The sequence below is a fragment of the Thalassophryne amazonica genome, chromosome 22 (assembly GCF_902500255.1).
Source record: "Thalassophryne amazonica chromosome 22, fThaAma1.1, whole genome shotgun sequence".
NCBI lineage: Eukaryota > Metazoa > Chordata > Actinopteri > Batrachoidiformes > Batrachoididae > Thalassophryne > Thalassophryne amazonica.
Window position 1 is genome coordinate 12378285 of NC_047124.1, and position 17212 is coordinate 12395496.

The 17212-nt window shown below is 39.0% G+C and overlaps 2 protein-coding genes across 2 annotated transcripts in view; one reads left to right on the forward strand and one right to left on the reverse strand.

Annotated features, from left to right (window-relative positions):
• Positions 1–1628: 1628 nt before the first annotated feature.
• Positions 1629–5099, reverse strand: c22h12orf45 (chromosome 22 C12orf45 homolog). The gene is made up of 4 exons (XM_034163758.1): positions 4961–5099; positions 2294–2368; positions 2050–2183; positions 1629–1896 (listed from the first exon to the last, which is right to left on the reverse strand). The coding sequence occupies exons 1-4, from the start codon at positions 5022–5024 to the stop codon at positions 1708–1710; spliced, it is 462 nt and encodes a 153-aa protein (XP_034019649.1). The 5' UTR covers positions 5025–5099; the 3' UTR covers positions 1629–1707.
• Positions 5100–5671: 572 nt separating this feature from the next.
• Positions 5672–17212, forward strand: part of slc41a2b (solute carrier family 41 member 2b) — a 42665-nt gene continuing 31124 nt past the window's right edge. The window contains 4 exon segments of the mRNA XM_034163759.1: positions 5672–5936; positions 8891–9479; positions 10419–10526; positions 17008–17079. Of these exon segments, the coding sequence (XP_034019650.1) occupies positions 8955–9479; positions 10419–10526; positions 17008–17079 (705 nt within the window). The 5' untranslated portion in view covers positions 5672–5936; positions 8891–8954.

Genomic DNA, 17212 nt, shown 5'->3' on the forward strand with positions numbered 1-17212 from the left:
ACATGCTTTTCTCTTTGAAAGCCTGAGGAAAATGGGACGTTCAAGACATTGTTCAGAAGAACAGCGTAGTTTGATTAAAGTTGATTGGAGGGGGGAAAACTTATACGCAGGTGCAAAAAAATTATAGGCTGTTCATCTACAATGATCTCCAATGCTTTAAAATGGACAAAAAAAAAACACGCGTGGAAGAAAACGGAAAACAACCATCAAAATGGATAGAATAATAACTAGAATGGGAAAGGCTCACCCATTGATCAGCTCCAGGATGATGAAAGACAGTCTGGAGTTACCTGTAAGTGCTGTGAAGCTAATTTATTTGCAAGAATCCCCCGCAAAGTCCCTCTGTTAAATAAAAGACGTGCAGAAGAGGTTACAATTTACCAAAGAACACATCAACTGGCCTAAAGAGAAATGGAGGAATATTCTGTGGACTGATGAGAGTAAAATTGTTCTTTTTGGGTCCAAGGGCTGCAGACAGTTTGTGAGACGACTCCAAACTCTGAATTCAAGCCACAGTTCACAGTGAAGACAGTGAAGCATGGTGGTGCAAGCATCATGATATGGGCATGTTTCTCCTACTATGGTGTTGGGCCTATATATCACATACCAGGTATCATGGATCAGTTTGGATATGTCAAAATACTTGAAGAGGTCATGTTGCCTCATGCTGAAGAGGACATGCCCTTGAAATGGGTGTTTCAACAAGACAATGACCCCAAGCACACTAGTAAACAAGCAAAATCTTGGTTCCAAACCAACAAAATGAATTCCTCGCAGATATGAAGAAATCATGAAAAACTGTGGTTATACAACTAAATACTAGTTTAGTGAGTCACAGGATTGCTAAAAAGCAGTTTCAACATAATAGTTTTGAGTTTGTAACGTCAACAGCAGATGCTACTATTATTGTGAACACCCCCTTTTCTACTAATAGCCCAGTTTCATAGCCTTAAGAGTGTGCATATCATGAATGCTTGGTCTTGTTGGATTTGTGAGAATCTACTGAATCTACTGGTACCTTGTTTCCCATGTAACAATAAGAAATATACTCAAAACCTGGATTAATCTTTTTAGTCAAATAGCACGACTATTATTCTGAACACTACTGTATATACGTATAAAATCAAAAGTTGTTTTGAATGCATCATTTCACTCTCTATGCTGACCCATATTGGCTCATTAAAGAGAGGTTTAGAAAGAATACCCCTGCTATGAAGAAAGTTGTGATTATTTCACTCATGAGAAAACTGAAAAAAAACAAAAAAAACAACATTGAAAAAAATTTGAGAAATCCGACTAATAGATACAACACGTCTATAACTGGTGGAATTATGTTTCTGCGAGCAAGATGACCTTTTTCTCAAAGCCGAAGTTAAAAAACTTTCAAAAAAATAAGGCAGATATTTGTAAAAGATGATTCTGCTGAACCCGTCATTTTAAGGCAGGTTAAATTGAGGCTGGTGTTGCAGCTGGAACACGGCGTCATCAGGGTCAGTATCCATGTCACAGTGATGTCACAGCACAGTGTGTCCTGATTGGCTGATATCACCAGAGCCAAACATTCAATCATTGTCCAACTGTAATGAAGTTCTGGTCACGTTCCTATGTCTGGTCCTGGTCTGACTTTAAATATTCCACAACACAGGTTTCAGCTTCAAGCAACTTCAATACGATCACATCAGCTCAACATCTGAAAGTCTTTCTTATCTACTCCCCCTGTGAGTCCAGAACCTGGATGTTGGCCTTTTTCTCCTTACTACATTGTCCTGGCAGTCTTAGGTTGTCTTCTGTGATCTCCGTGTTGTCCTCACAGTCTGACTCGTCCTCAGAATCGGACGTCTCCTCGTTATCTTCAGATTCAAAGTCCGACTCGTTGAGTTCCACCAGTGCCACGTCCTTAAACAACAAGCAGGACAGTCACAGGTTGTGTTTTTACTAACTGACTTTTACCTTCACCAAGATCTACAGGACCCAGGCTTTCTGTGTGCTGCTGTAAGTACGACCTCCGGTAAAAGCTGATGGTGCAAAACCGCCGCAGGTGACACTCACCATCTCAATGACTCTGTCGGCTTCCTCCACCCTCTCTATGTCAAAGCATCCAGCGGGAGCTTCTTCCATCTGCTGCTTCAGCTTCTCATTGGCCTTGGCCATCTCAGGCAGGAAGCCCTGCAGCCGTTCCAACACTGGCACACCACAACATCCCATCATGTGACCAGAGCCTCAAATGGTTTTATCATCAGTTCATCTGTGACCAAACCCAAAAGCAACACAGAGGAGAAATATTTTGTCTCACCGCTGCTTTTTGGGACTCTCTCTGTCTGCAGTGTCCTGCCAGCTTTTGGCTTCAGCAGAAGTTTATCACTCAAACCTGGCAACACACACACACACACACACAAAAAAATAAATAAATAAATAAAAACATGCAAGCAAATTGAGCCTTTTAACAGCTCAAGGTGGTTCACTCTCAAGCCTGACCAATGTGGAGTCCATAACAATAAAGATATTAGGGAGTAAAGAAATACAGTAAATAAAAAAAATTACGATACCAATATAAATGCTAGTAATTCCTAACATTTTATTATCAAAGCCTCACAACAAAGAAATGTAATTGAAGCTTGACGTTTCACAATTTAAACATAAATTTTATTATAAATACAACCATCCACGCTAAAGTCCTGCTGCCTTCACTCGGATTGGCACTTACTGTTTCACATCAAGTAGTATTTGCATAAAATAGACTTCTTGTCTGTTTTGGCGCAGCCTCGCTGGCAACATAACGACAACATGTCTCTTGACGCTGTAAAACGCCCAATGTGACTCTTGTAGTAAATGTGACCAAGAGGAGATGGGGGTCCCAGCTAAGGTTGGCAGCTTTGTAAGTAATGTCATCAGGCTGCCCTCTGCTGGTCAAATGACATAATGACACTTTACAACCGCCAAAAGTATTTTTCTGCACCGTTTAGTCATTAAAATAATATTTTTCATATCAGCAAAAATATACCAATATGTTCCTGAAAGGCTCATATCGGTCAGGCTCTAGTTTTATGCAAATTATGAAACTATTCTGTCAGTCGTACATCCAGGCACTTCTGTCATTCAAGCACTTAGCAATGCCAGCTGGTGTGACAACAATCGAGCCGGCATGGATTGGTTAAGTAGCACACACTTTAATTTGATGCAATTTTCTTACATTTTAGCCACTGTTTTTGGGTGAATGCACTTACAAAACTCAACTGAGGTGGATCTATTTATACACTATGCAGAAATGCAAGAATATGTGGTCAACATTTCATTAATGATATGTATAAAATTCTCTTTTATAGAAAGAGAAGACCTCAATAAACTGAAATATTTTGTGTAATTCGTTGTATGATAAAATGTATTGATGCTCTTTGCCAAAATGTTTGTTGGTGTTAAGAAGCTTTGTCTGAGATTTAGAATTACATGTAGACACTAGTAACACAAACAGCATAAACTGTTTTAAAACTGCCTACATTTGTTGTATTCATTACTTTCATAAATACCTAATTTGGTTCAATATTGCTCCTGGGCTTAGCCTAACCCTCTGAATACTCAAAGGCCATACCAAGGCCCTAACAACAAAAATATGACTAAATTCAAACAAATAATTCCTCAAATATACAATTCAACCACAAATGACACTCGCAAATATACACTGTATCTCTATGGTATAACAAGACGCCAGCCGTGTGTTTTCACACCAGTGAGTCAAGCAACTGATTGATTTTTATTTGTATAAAATGTAAACATGCATAAAAACAATACAAAAATGTATTACATAAATATAGAGGGTAATACAAAAAAGTAGAAATTCTTGTTTCCATTGTGGCCCAACAAATTAATCACAGACAAACAGCGAACATAACAATTAACATAGTAAAATAATAAGTGATTACTCATTTAATAATAAATAAATTGATTGTTTTCTTGCTGAGCCAGTTCTTGGAATAAAAAAAAGTTTATTCCTGTTTTTAAAAAGAGACTTAGATTCACAAACTCTGATTTGATGAGGAAAATCATTAAATAGTTTCGCTCCAGTACACTTGAAGGATGAAACACCTGTGGAAAGACCAGAGACAAGGTGCTTGACCGAGTGTCGCGCGGCTGTGAATTTAAAAGAAGCGTACAAGTAATTTGGGGCTTGATTATTAACTATGTTAAATATGTAATTTAGTTTTAACTGTTGAACTCTTGAGTTCCACAGGCAACAATATTGACTCATGCTGAGACTATGTGGATCCGGGGCTGAGCAGAGAGGAGGAAGCGTATGATTTTATTCTGCATGATCTGCAACGTCCCCTTGTTAGGCTTGGTCAGGCCAGAATACCAAACTGCACTGGCATAGTCCATGTGACACTGTATCAAGGCTACGTTTTTTCGTATGTAGATCCAAATCTTTGGCCTGTCTATATAAGAACTTTAATTTTGCTTCTGACTTGCTGATCACTTTGTCAGCTATAAGATCATCAGATAAGGTCTGATCTAAGTCAAGGCCAATGAATTTAAAAACAGGATTTACTCATAATTTTGTTACCAGCACATGATACATTTAGAGTGTCGTTTCCTAGCAGTAGTCTTTTAAATCCGAACAGGATTTTTCCTGACCCACTCATCAGAGAATAAGGCTTGCTGAATTAAGTGATGTTGAATTTTGAAGAACTTTCCAACTGTTCAGCATCACAAGAACTGGGAACAGGGTTTTCAATCATTTCATTATACTGACTGAGTGACCAAAAAGTACACTTATGAAGAAATCTATTCTACCGTGTTGTTATTATTATTGGATGGGCATTTGTATATTACACTTAGAAGCATGTGTTAGATTATGTTTATAAAAAAAAAAAACTCTACTGTTAGCTTAGCTTTAGCATTTCAGAGCAACTTCCGGCGTACCTCAAACAAATTCTCTTCATTTATTAGTTAAGAAAATCATTCAAACCTCTTCCACCGACGCCGCATGACAACAGGGCCTGTGAACTGGGTTTGTTCGCGTTTAATTCCATCTCAAGGCAAAAAACACGCTATTTTTTTATCGTCATGTGTCCAACTTCTGCCGCTCAATGTGATATCCATCCGGGTTAAAGATCAGTATATTTATTTGCGCCCTCTAGTGTTTGGGAAGACTTAACAACACATTAATCATGTTAATGCGATGTCTTGGCAACTGAAAGAAAAAAAAAACTTTGTTATATCATTCCGAAAACCCTTGCAACAACAGGCATTGTTATGATCTCCATATTTTTATTTATTTGTTTCCCAATTTATTTGAGTGTGGGCAAAGACTTGAAGTTTTACCATGAATCTTTTTAGAAAATGATTCTTGAAATGCTTGAAACGCCTCAGAAATAATGTAAACCAATATAAAAAGTGGTTCAGAAAATACACGTTAACTTGACTTCATAAATCATAATTATGAGATTTTTTTGTTGTTTATTTATTTATCTTAATGTGTTTTATTGTCTTGTGGGTGTCATATCAGAATTTTACTGCATTCTACTTGAGAAAGTGCACTAACATAAAAGACAACATTGCTTCACCCAGAATCACTGACTCAAGATCAGCTCAAGCATGTTTGGCTTTGGCACATTGTAGCACAAGCTTGGGTTTTGACAACTGATTCAAGATCAGTGGGCTCAGGGTATCGCCCCCTAGTGCTGAAAATAAGTAGGGGTCGAAGGACTACGGGTTTGATACACCTCTCTGATTCAGCACCACTGCAGTTTGTTGTAGTGAGTGTCGCAAAGTGAGACATATTTGTTCCCGAGACAATCTTCGGTGGAACTTTTTTCTGTTTTTTTTTTTTTTTTTCTTTTTCGGTGACGCCGCTCCTCCTGTCGACTGTCAGCCTGCTGTTTCTCTCGGGAGGAAGAAGCTCCACATCCAGCTGCTGTTCGAAATGTGTCCGTAGCGGTAAGGTAATTAACGAGAAAACAAAAACACAAAACGGTCAGGACTACAATGTAATGTCGTTTTAATAAAATCTTCCTAGCTAGTGAAACGGGAGCTTGCTACTGTAATGTTTTCATCTGTTCACGGCTAGCTAACGTAGCATCGTGTGTTAGCTATTAGCTTCCACAAAAGTCACCAGCGGACGATATAGTTTGTCTTGTAATTCTATAAACAAAATTACTAAAATAATCATGATAATTGAAACTGTCAGAGGCTTGGGCAACAAAACAGGCTTTTATTTTCTTTTCCTTCCAACTTAAATTAGTGTGTGAGGTACATATATAGCTACTGGAGGAAAAAGCTGATTAAAGAGGTCATGTGGTGCACAACGTTTGGGCTTCATGCTAAATCTTCTCAAATTCCCATGCTTGTAGAAAGACTTTAGGCTCCAACAGATGGGCTTTATTCACTATGAACAAGAACAAACAGCAGTTCTTAGAATGGCCAGATTAGATGGCAGGCACAAGTAAATGTTTTTTCAAGTTCTTTCACTTGAGGCCTAAGATGATTTTGTTTTAAATGTCTGTGACATAAGTCATTATGTCAATGACATTATGTCTGTGACTTCATCCTGTTTTCCCCTTCCTTCAGAAAGTCAGTGTGGCCAGCTGCAGCTCCAGTTATCATTTAAAGTAAAAAGTCCTTTGTCACATAGGTGGCAAAAATGATTCAGTAGTTGTTTACTCGTATATGTGATGCTCATTTGCAGTGTTATTACACTGTTGTTACTGTTGCGTTGTCTGCTTTTCAGTGTTTCTTAATGGGACTCAGGTGTGTGACAGGTGGTGAGAATCTTGCTGTGAGCTTGTCAGAAGTTTGCAGCTTGTTAAAATGTTTTGATCATTTCCAAAACTCTTCTCTACTTCTTGCAACATCACTCTGATGTCGACAGAAATCTGGGACACACAGTTTATATCCCAGATAATTGTAGGCTTGTTGTTGCACTTGCAAGACACCCATTACAGGGCAGACTTACGAAAGACACTGAGGCATGCAAAGATGACTTCTGTTTTTACATAAATTATTTGATTCTAGAAACCAACCATTTCACTCTGTATCTACTGTCAGATGACCCCACAAGTGAATTAGTCAAATTCGGCATTTGAGGGCTGATGTGGTAACACTTGATCTATGATTGATTAGTGGATGGGATTTGCTGCAAAAGTTTGTATGTGAAATAACACATCATGGCAGCCACCTGCTGAACGGTTCAAGAATGTGCATCCGTATCAAACTATGAATTTCATTTTTACAGGCTGCAGTCAGTCAGCACAATATCTCTATTTGCACTAGCAGATGCTTTGCTTGTTACTATGAATAGCACAAATGAAAGTAGGTGCACTTAAGGTTTTAGGTTTGAAGTATGTTACATTAAAATCCTGTGAATTGATTAAAATGAGTAAATTTGCAGATGTTGTATTCAGATATGTTGATAATTTCTTTAAATAGTCTAAGCAGTTTCTCTGTGAAAGCATCAAACTTTGAATACTTTGTTAAAACATAGCTTTTTTTAGTTATTAAAATGTCTACTCAAATAAGATTGTTGGTATTTGAAGATATGAACTTTAGATCTGGAATTTTCTTGTAGCATGTATCTATTATAGACTCAGTTATTGATCCGTCATAATATTAATTGTAAATGTTAGTTGTAGCTGTAAATTTAATATGCTCAGACCCGCAGAGTCTGCGGGTCACAGAGCTTTCTCTTATCGTGCCCCTGTTCTGTGGAATGATCTCCCTGCGTCAATAAAACAGTCAGATTCTGTGGAGACTTTCAAGTCCAGACTTAAGACACACTTATTTTCCCTTTCATATGGCTAGCATACTGGTACAGTTTTGTTTTACACTTTTTACACTTTTAATTTATTTATTAGTAATTGGAGCGGGCCGTGGCCTAAACTTTACCTAAATTCTGGGTCTTTTAGTGAAGTTTAGGGCTAGTGGCCGGCGATCACCTTAGTATTTCTCTGTTTTTCTTGTTGTTTAATGCTGGCAAATTATACAGTAATGTTTGTCTTTCTGATGCCTGATTCTGTTTTTTTTCTCTCTGTTTAAGGTGTAGCACCATCCAGAGATGGGAGTTGTATTTGTGTTGGCGATCTTCCTGTCCTGTGCGCCAATAGCATCTCTTGTATATTCGCCCGTGAATTGTTCTGTGACTTGTTCTGTAATTTATGTTTGTAGCATGGCCCAAGCAGAGGGTCACCCCTTTGAGTCTGGTCTGCTTGATGTTTCTTCCTCAGAGGGACTTTTCCTTACCACTGTTTTTCTGGGGGTTGGTAAGGTTAGACCTTACCTGTGTGAAGCGCTTTGAGGCAACTCTGTTGTGATTTGGCGCTATATAAATGAAAATAATTGAAATCGAAAAAAAATTAATTAAAAACCACTACCGCACAAACAAACTTGATTTCGCTGATATTTTTGACATTTAAAGCTTTGGGCCCTCTTGTAGTCTGAGTGGTTGAGCTTCCGTAAGTTATTGTGTAAATTGTCTAATTGTAAAGCCATAGGAAGCACTGAAATGTCAACTCATGTTGAACAGAATTGTGAGCACAGCGTAAGACATTTATGAAGCACTGAATCATATCTGGAATGTTTTGAAATGAATGTTTGAATTAAATTGTATACATCAAGGTTTTATCGTCAGTGAACCCAAATTAAATCATTCATATGAGTCAAAATCTACTTATTTTAATGTAAAATTTGAACATTTTAGAAATAAACTCAATAATATTGAGTTTTTCCTGCTGTTTAAGACAGATTGTTCTGGTTGAATGAGTAAAGTATCTTCATTTTTCTCTTTATTCTGTCCTTATTTTCTTCAGCTCAGCCAAACCCCAAAGCTGATTTTCACAGGTGTTACAGTGGAGTTGGTGTAAACTTCTTTTCTTTTTTTTTCTTTTTTTTTTTTTTTTTGAAGCATCAGTTTGACACCACTTGTAGGCCGGATGCTCAGGATATGAAACACCGTAGCCTCAGCGCACATGATGAGTATCCAGACTCTGGGAGCTTCGATAGGAGAGTCGCTGGGCTCTAGCCTCACGGTGCGAATGAGTGCAACAGCAGGTGGCTGGAGCCCACTCTCCTTGAAGCCCATCTCCTCCGGACGGATCACCTCTCTGTTCCAGACCATGGTGCCGACCGGTTACACAAAGCTACAAGAGGAGCGGCTAGCTATGGTGGATCTGGGAGCCAAACCCGAGGCCACCTCACTCCAGAATGGCTACCGCCAAGAATCATCTCACGTAGAAGGCAGACGGCTTGTAGACAGAGCATCACGCGCCTCGTTGAGTTTATCCGACTGCGCTGATGGAGGATACTCTGAAACAGAACCCATGCTGAGTGAAAGGAGGCTCTCTGGAGAGGAGGCTGATGGGGAGGAGGATGACGATGATGGGGAGGAAGAAGGAGCAGAGTCCCCGCTGGCCATGGCGCTGCAGATCCTGGTACCTTTCCTACTGGCTGGGTTTGGTACTGTGTCCGCTGGAATGGTGCTGGATATAGTGCAGGTAAGCCAAACAATTTAACCAAGTGTAGTTGGAGCAGGATGTGCTAACCACTAAGCATGGTGGCTTAGTGTTGCCTCACAACAAGAAGGTCCTGGGACTGCTTCCCGTCTAGTCCTTTCTGGGTGGAGTTTGCATGTTCTCCCCGTGTCTGCATGGGTTTCCTCCAGGTGCTTCAGGTTCCTCCAACAATCAAAAACATGCTTATTTAGGGTCTGCTCCTTTCTCTAACCCCTGACCAAGACATTGTCTCTACATCTGATGTTGATCCCAGGCCACTGGACTGTGGCTGCTCCTAGTGGTTGGATTGCATCTAACCATAATTGGGATGGCTTAAATGCCATTGTACATTGTACAATGTACAATGGCAATAAACACCCTTATCTTTTATTTAACCTGGAATCCTCCAGGGATTTGGTAGGGTGACTAACTGGTTTGCCACCAGTGGTTAATGGGGCGTACTTCTACTAATATGTTTTCTTTAAAGCTACAGTATGTAGGATTTAGAGTTGTTTATTAGCAGAAATTGAATATGATGTATTCTATGTATAATTAATTACCTGCAACAATGAGTTGATGAGTTTTCATGAGCTTCAAATGACCCCTTCATCTCTCAATGGGAGCGAGCAGTTGTTACTGTATACACTCTCTGCTAGCTGCTAGTGCAGGCTAAGTTTGAGAATCCTAATTTTTTTTTTTGTAAAAGGAAGGATCGTACATATTGCTTATCACAAGAAGCCAAGTATGAATCCCCATTGCAAAAGAAGCAAAATCATGAAAGAACCGTATTATGACCGGCAACACCGTAATGCAATCTGCAACCTCACCAGTAGATGACACTAAATCTTACACACTGTGGCTTTAAGTTTAATGACATCATTACAGTTGATTGTGAAGATGAAATGCTGTAGTAGTCAGGACTTTTACTCATGTCATCCACAGCACTGGGAGGCGTTCAGGTACATCACAGAGATCTTCATCCTGGTTCCCGCTCTACTCGGCCTGAAGGGCAACCTGGAGATGACGCTGGCCTCCAGACTGTCCACAGCGGTGAGACAAATGCACAGCAGCCCTCTCCGAAAAATCAGAAGGATGCTAGTGTGAATCTCATGCACAGGCAGGAAAGCATTCTGTCCATTAAACCCCACAACCTGCTGAACCATTTTAAAATGCTTGTTTTATTCAAAGAAAGAAAGTGACAAAATTAATCTAATTTATAAAAGCTAGCAACTCTAAAAATAGAAAGTTTTCGCATTTCCGATGGTCATTGAACTAAATCATAAATACTTCAACTGGGAAACTGACCAAACCTAAATTTCAAATAGTGATATTTAATCCAAATCACTTCACGCTATGATACATTTATAATATCATCAAATGTAAACCCTTTGCTCGATTCAGAACCTGCATAAAAACTAATTTCTGCATTCCACAGCACAACAGGGAAGTCTTGAACGATTCAACAGAGACGAATCATTACGTGAAAAAATTCAGCAAGTCTTTGACTGAATTGTACAACCCCTGGCAAAAATGATGGAATCACCGGCCTCGGAGGATGTTCATTCAGTTGTTTAATTTTGTAGAAAAAAAGCAGATCACAGACATGACACAAAACTAAAGTCATTCAAATGGCAACTTTCTGGCTTTAAGAAACACTATAAGAAATCAGGAAAAAAAATTGTGGCAGTCAGTAACGGTTACTTTTTTAGACCAAGCAGAGGGAAAAAAATATGGAATCACTCAATTTTGAGGAAACAATTATGGAATCATGAAAAACAAAAGAACGCTCCAACACATCACTAGTATTTTGTTGCACCACCTCTGGCTTTTATAACAGCTTGCAGTCTCTGAGTCATGGACTTAATGAGTGACAAACAGTACTCTTCATCAATCTGGCTCCAACTTTCTCTGATTGCTGTTGCCAGATCAGCTTTGCAGGTTGGAGCCTTGTCATGGACCATTTTCTTCAACTTCCACCAAAGATTTTCAATTGGATTAAGTTCCGGACTATTTGCAGGCCATGACATTGACCCTATGTGTCTTTTTGCAAGGAATGTTTTCACAGTTTTTGCTCTATGGCAAGATGCATTATCATCTTGAAAAATGATTTCATCATCCCCAAACATCCTTTCAATTGATGGGATAAGAAAAGTGTCCAAAATATCAATGTAAACTTGTGCATTTATTGTGATGTAATGACAGCCATCTCCCCAGTGCCTTTACCTGACATGCAGCCCCATATCATCAATGACTGTGGACATTTACATGTTCTCTTCAGGCAGTCATGTTTATAAATCTCATTGGAACGGCACCAAACAAAAGTTCCAGCATCATCACCTTGCCCAATGCAGATTTGAGATCCATCACTGAATATGACTTTCATCCAGTCATCCACAGTCCACGATTGCTTTTCCTTAGCCCATTGTAACCTTGTTTTTTTTTCTGTTTAGGTGTTAATGATGGCTTTCGTTTAGCTTTTCTGTATGTAAATCCCATTTCCTTTAGGCGGTTTCTTACAGTTCGGTCACAGATGTTGACTCCAGTTTCCTCCCATTCGTTCCTCATTTGTTTTGTTGTGCTTTTTCGATTTTTGAGACATATTGCTTTAAGTTTTCTGTCTTGACGCTTTGATGTCTTCCTTGGTCTACCAGTATGTTTGCCTTTAACAACCTTCCCATGTTGTTTGTATTTGGTCCAGAGTTTAGACACAGCTGACTGTGAACAACCATCTTTTGCAACATTGTGTGATGATTTACCCTCTTTTAAGAATTTGATAATCCTCTCCTTTGTTTCAGTTGACATCTCTCATGTTGGAGCCATGATTCATGTCAGTCCACTTGGTGCAACAGCTCTCCAAGGTGTGTTCACTCCTTTTTAGATGCAGACTAACGAGCAGATCTGATTTGATGCAGGTGTTAGTTTTGGGGATGAAAATTTACAGGGTGATTCCATAATTTTTTCCTCAGAATTGAGTGATTCCATATTTTTTTCCCTCTGCTTGGTCTAAAAAAGTAACCTTTACTGACTGCCACAATTTTTTTTTTCCTGATTTCTTATAGTGTTTCTTAAAGCCAGAAAGTTGCCATTTGAAATGACTTTAGTTTTGTGTCATGTCTGTGATCTGCTTTTTTTCTACAAAATTAAACAACTGAATGAACATCCTCGGAGGCCGGTGATTCCATAATTATTGCCAGGGGTTGTAGTCTTGAGCAGAGAGGAAAGGATGAATGGAACAGGGAGATATTATAACATGCTTATATATCTGTACATGCATGTATTTCTGTGGCATATATACGCTTAAACAATACACACCAGATTTACTCAGAGTAGCATCTTGCTGCGCTGCGATGCACCGTCATGGCCGAGGTGGCCACCACCTCACTGAACTCTGAACAAAAACAACTTTTTCCCAACTTTTGCAGAGTGATGTGGTTGCTCGGGAAGACTCGGCCCAGAATGCAGCTGGGCGGGAGCTGCTTCGGGTTGCAGCTCCGCCTGTTACGACACCAAACTCAGCCACTTTTCTGTGTGATTAATTATATACATAAATCTTCATGGTTTGTCATTTCAGTTTTAATATTACTGTTTGTCGGTGCAGCGTTGTCAGCTTCCAGTTAAAATTGTGTCAAACAGTTTCAAGTGAAAATGATTAAGGCAAAATGAGTGTTTTTTTTTTTTGTTTTTTTTTTTAACTGTGTAAGATTTGCAGATTAGGAACTTTTTTCCTTCAAGTGAGGAGGGTCATTTTTATATCTCAAGCGCAGACAGTTACAGACTGTAATACTTCGTTTTTTTCTTCTTTCTTTATTTTCAGCAGTGTATAAACCGGAGGCTCTATGTTGTGAAATCAATGAATTATTTGTGCAGCATCTCTGACGCAGAATGACTGACAAGAACAATATCTGCGTTATCTTTGTTTGCACACCTTCCTATCATGAGCACCAATATTATTTACTCGGTAAAGTGCACACGAGCAAGGCCGTAGGTTTGGTCTCAGCTTTGGTAGGGACAGTACCACCACCACCTCCTAACCCACTCATACCATTAGACGTACAAGTACAGCATAATACATAACATGTGACGACATAATGCTGAATAATTTAACACTTTATTTACATTATTAAGTGTGTAGGCAAACAAACAAATAGCTTAAATAACAAAATTGCACCCAAAATCACGAATCTATTCTATAGGCCTACACCTGAGAGAACAAGACAACAAAAAAATACTTGTGGAGCTAACAAAAAAAAAAAAGAATAAGTTTTTGCAACCAAGATGTATAATCTATTCTCTTCATCAATAATGCAGTTGTAGGTATCTGGCAACCTAATTTGCCAAAAAAAAGGGCTTTTCAATGATATATGGTGTATTACGGTAAACGTAAAATTTCAACACTGACAGCAAGCCAAGAACCCGTGCTTTCCAACAGTATGCTATATGGTGCATATATTACGGTAAACGTAAAATTTCAACACTGACAGCAAGCCAAGAACCCGTGCTTTCCAACAGTATGCTATATGGTGCATATATTACGGTAAAGTGCGTTCGGTGACTTTTGAAGGGAAAAGTATGAAAAAGAGCGCAAAAGTGACAGAAAAGTACAGAGACAGACAGCAAACATAAATGTAGTAATTTTTGAGGAAAGGGCAGGGTGTTAGTGTCATTTGTGAAGGTGTGTTTGTGTGGGTGTGCAGTTTAAGTGTGGTGCACAGCATTGTTCTCAAGCCCCCCCCCGCCCTTCTTGTTTTTCTGCACCGGAGCAGTGTTGACAGATATGAAATATGAAACTATCGTACCAAACCTCAAAATTATCGTATTTTGGGAGAAATTATCGTACACAAACAAAACGCATACAACGTAGCTATTTTAGCGTTTTTTTTTTTTTTTAATTTACAAAGAATTTTATGTCACATTTTTAAACAGTAATTATAGTAATGGGGAAACTATGGCACAAAAAGAATGCAAATGCACTACCAGACTAGAAAGATTTTTTTTTTTTTTCTGTGAAGGGACACAAACGTGTTAATTACCAGACTAGAAAGAGTTGAATTCAACCTCGAGGTCGCTGTCATCATCCGATGCCATGGACACTTGTGCAGATTTTGTTGAACACAGAAAAAATGTTGACACCACCATAAGGAACTTGAACTTTTTATTTTTCTTGTATATCTCTTTGCTCTTGTGTTTTGTTCGTTTGTTATTGCATTTGTTGAAATAAAGTTTTGAAGAAAAAAAAGATGTTGGTTGGGGAATCTTCCTGTCACGGCAGAGATTGGATGGGAACTCATTACTCTGTATGAGAGGGGGCGGGCTTTCAAATGACGGTCGCCCAGAGCCAGCAGCAGCCCTGTGTGTGGTGTGTCTTTGATGCCGCCTGAGTGCAACGCCTGCAAAATGATTCTTGGGTGTCAGAGAGAGATGCGTGTTTGGGCAACCAACTGAAATTATCGTACATATTGGATTTTTTCCCATTATTGATCGTACATCATACAGAGGGCAAAACTATCGTACAAATACGATAATTATCGTACATCTGGCAACACTGCACCGGAGCCACCCATCCTCTGCGCTCTGGGACCTCCCACTTTACAAATGAAGCACTGCCTGCCACGAGATAGAAGAATGTGAGCCAATGAAATTGCAACATGGGTAACCCTGTCACTCTGGCACGTTGAAAACACAAAACATGACGACTAAAATTATAGTATCGAGTTCGCAAAAAATAGTGAATGATTTTGTTATATTAAAAAAATGCTAAATATTGGTAGGGACTATTTTGCCATCCCAAAATATTGGTTGTGACTTGTCCCTATGGTCCATATGCAAACCTACGCCCCTGCACACGAGAGTGGATTGAGTCACATTGCCAGTAAGGCAGGTGCACAGTTGAGAGCAACCTCCTGTAGACGATGCTTGTTGTGTCTGATGTGCCAACCATATAAGATTTATTTATTTATTGGATAAATTATGCTTTTTAAATCTGTGTTTTGATTAAGAGCCACTTGGAAGCAGCACATACTGGGAGTGGGTGATAAATTTCCAGTGCACTCTTTACAGCAGACATGATCGTGAGTGAGGAAAAAATGCAGCAGAGAACTGGCATTGAGGCCATTGAAGACTCTTGTAGTTGCTTGCAAACTACTCTGATGTAAAAGCACAAACAGTAAAACAAGGCAGCGGAATAGATGGACTGCTTGTTGTTACAGGTGTGACTTTGTGCTGCAGCAGTTATCGCCCGCCCACCTGATTGCACACACACACACGATGTAAAAGTTTAGAATTGAGCCGTGTTGGAGCTGAAGCCGTGAATTGAAATGCAGTCAGTGCCGGGGTTGATGATGCCTGTGACATCATTAACGTCTGAAAGGACTTGTGTTTGTGTCTGTTGGTCAAACCCTGTCAGAGAGAAGTGCAGGATTCCCTCTCTGTTGGTTTTTTGGCTCTTCCTGTTGGCCCCTGGCTCTCTGCACACAGGCTCCACATTCACAGCGCTCTCGTCAACACGGTCAGCAGAGCTCAGTGTGAGCTGATACTCAGCACTGTTGTTCAACCAAGTCTTCAAATGACTGTCTCACTGTCAAGACAAATACTCGACCAAGAAAAGTGGTGATAATTAAGGATGTACCTTTGCCATCTGTGTTTTTTTTGTTTTTCTCTCTCTCTCTTTAAATTTTTTTTTTTTTTTTTTGCTTGGAGTCACTACAGTGGATTCAGTATGGAGCAGCATGTTGACAAATCTTTTTGTTTGTTTTGTTGTTTGTTTTTTGTATGCTAGATGCCCTTCTTGACATAACCGTGGATGTACATGGAGAATGGACACAGGTGATCTACACTGGTGGTGTAGAATAACAAGCTAATTACATATGTGACAAAGCACAATAAATGAAAACGGTAGACTGACTTAAAAGCCTTAAAGCCTTTCTTATACTTCCAGAGGCTGTCGCACAAAATATCTGCACATCAGGCACAATACATTTTTTTGTTTGCTTGTTTTTTGGGGGGGGTTGGCTGATATTCTCTATGATGGCAGTTAGCAAGAGAGGGAAAACGTGTTTATAGCCAGGAGGACTGCTCTAATTACAAAGACTTTAGTCTTTTATGCACCTTTCATGATTTGTCTTAAAATAATTAAGTTTGTAGATGGCAATAATAATAATTTATTTACGCAGCACTTTAAATGAGGAAATCGACAAAGTGCAGCAATTTCAGAACAATAAAACCAAAATATCCTACATCGCCAAAAAGCGATTAAACATACTGCATAATAATACTATATGCAGTAATATACTGCATGGAAAATAAGGTGACATATTCTTTAAAAAAAACGTGCGCATGTGTGTGTGTAATTTATGTGCCTGTGCATTTTACATTGTGACCCCTCTAAAAGGAAGGGGTTCATCATGCACATCTTTAACCTCAACTTTAATAAAATTACAACAAATGATGGTTTCTTTACTTTTATTCCCCAAGAATTTATGGGATTTTAGTTTTTTTTTTTTTTTTTATGTCACTCATCTTTTTCACAACACAGGTGAATGTGGGGAAGATGGATTCTCCTATAGAGAAGTGGAATCTAATCATTGGCAACCTGGCACTGAAGCAGGTAAACTCCCATAATGCAATGTTCAACTACCGTAACTGCTTTATGTGCTGTAACAGTCATAGAACTGCTTAAATATCAGACTAACAGTGTCTATTAATTAAGATTAAAATCTATATTTGCTATCTTTAAGGTG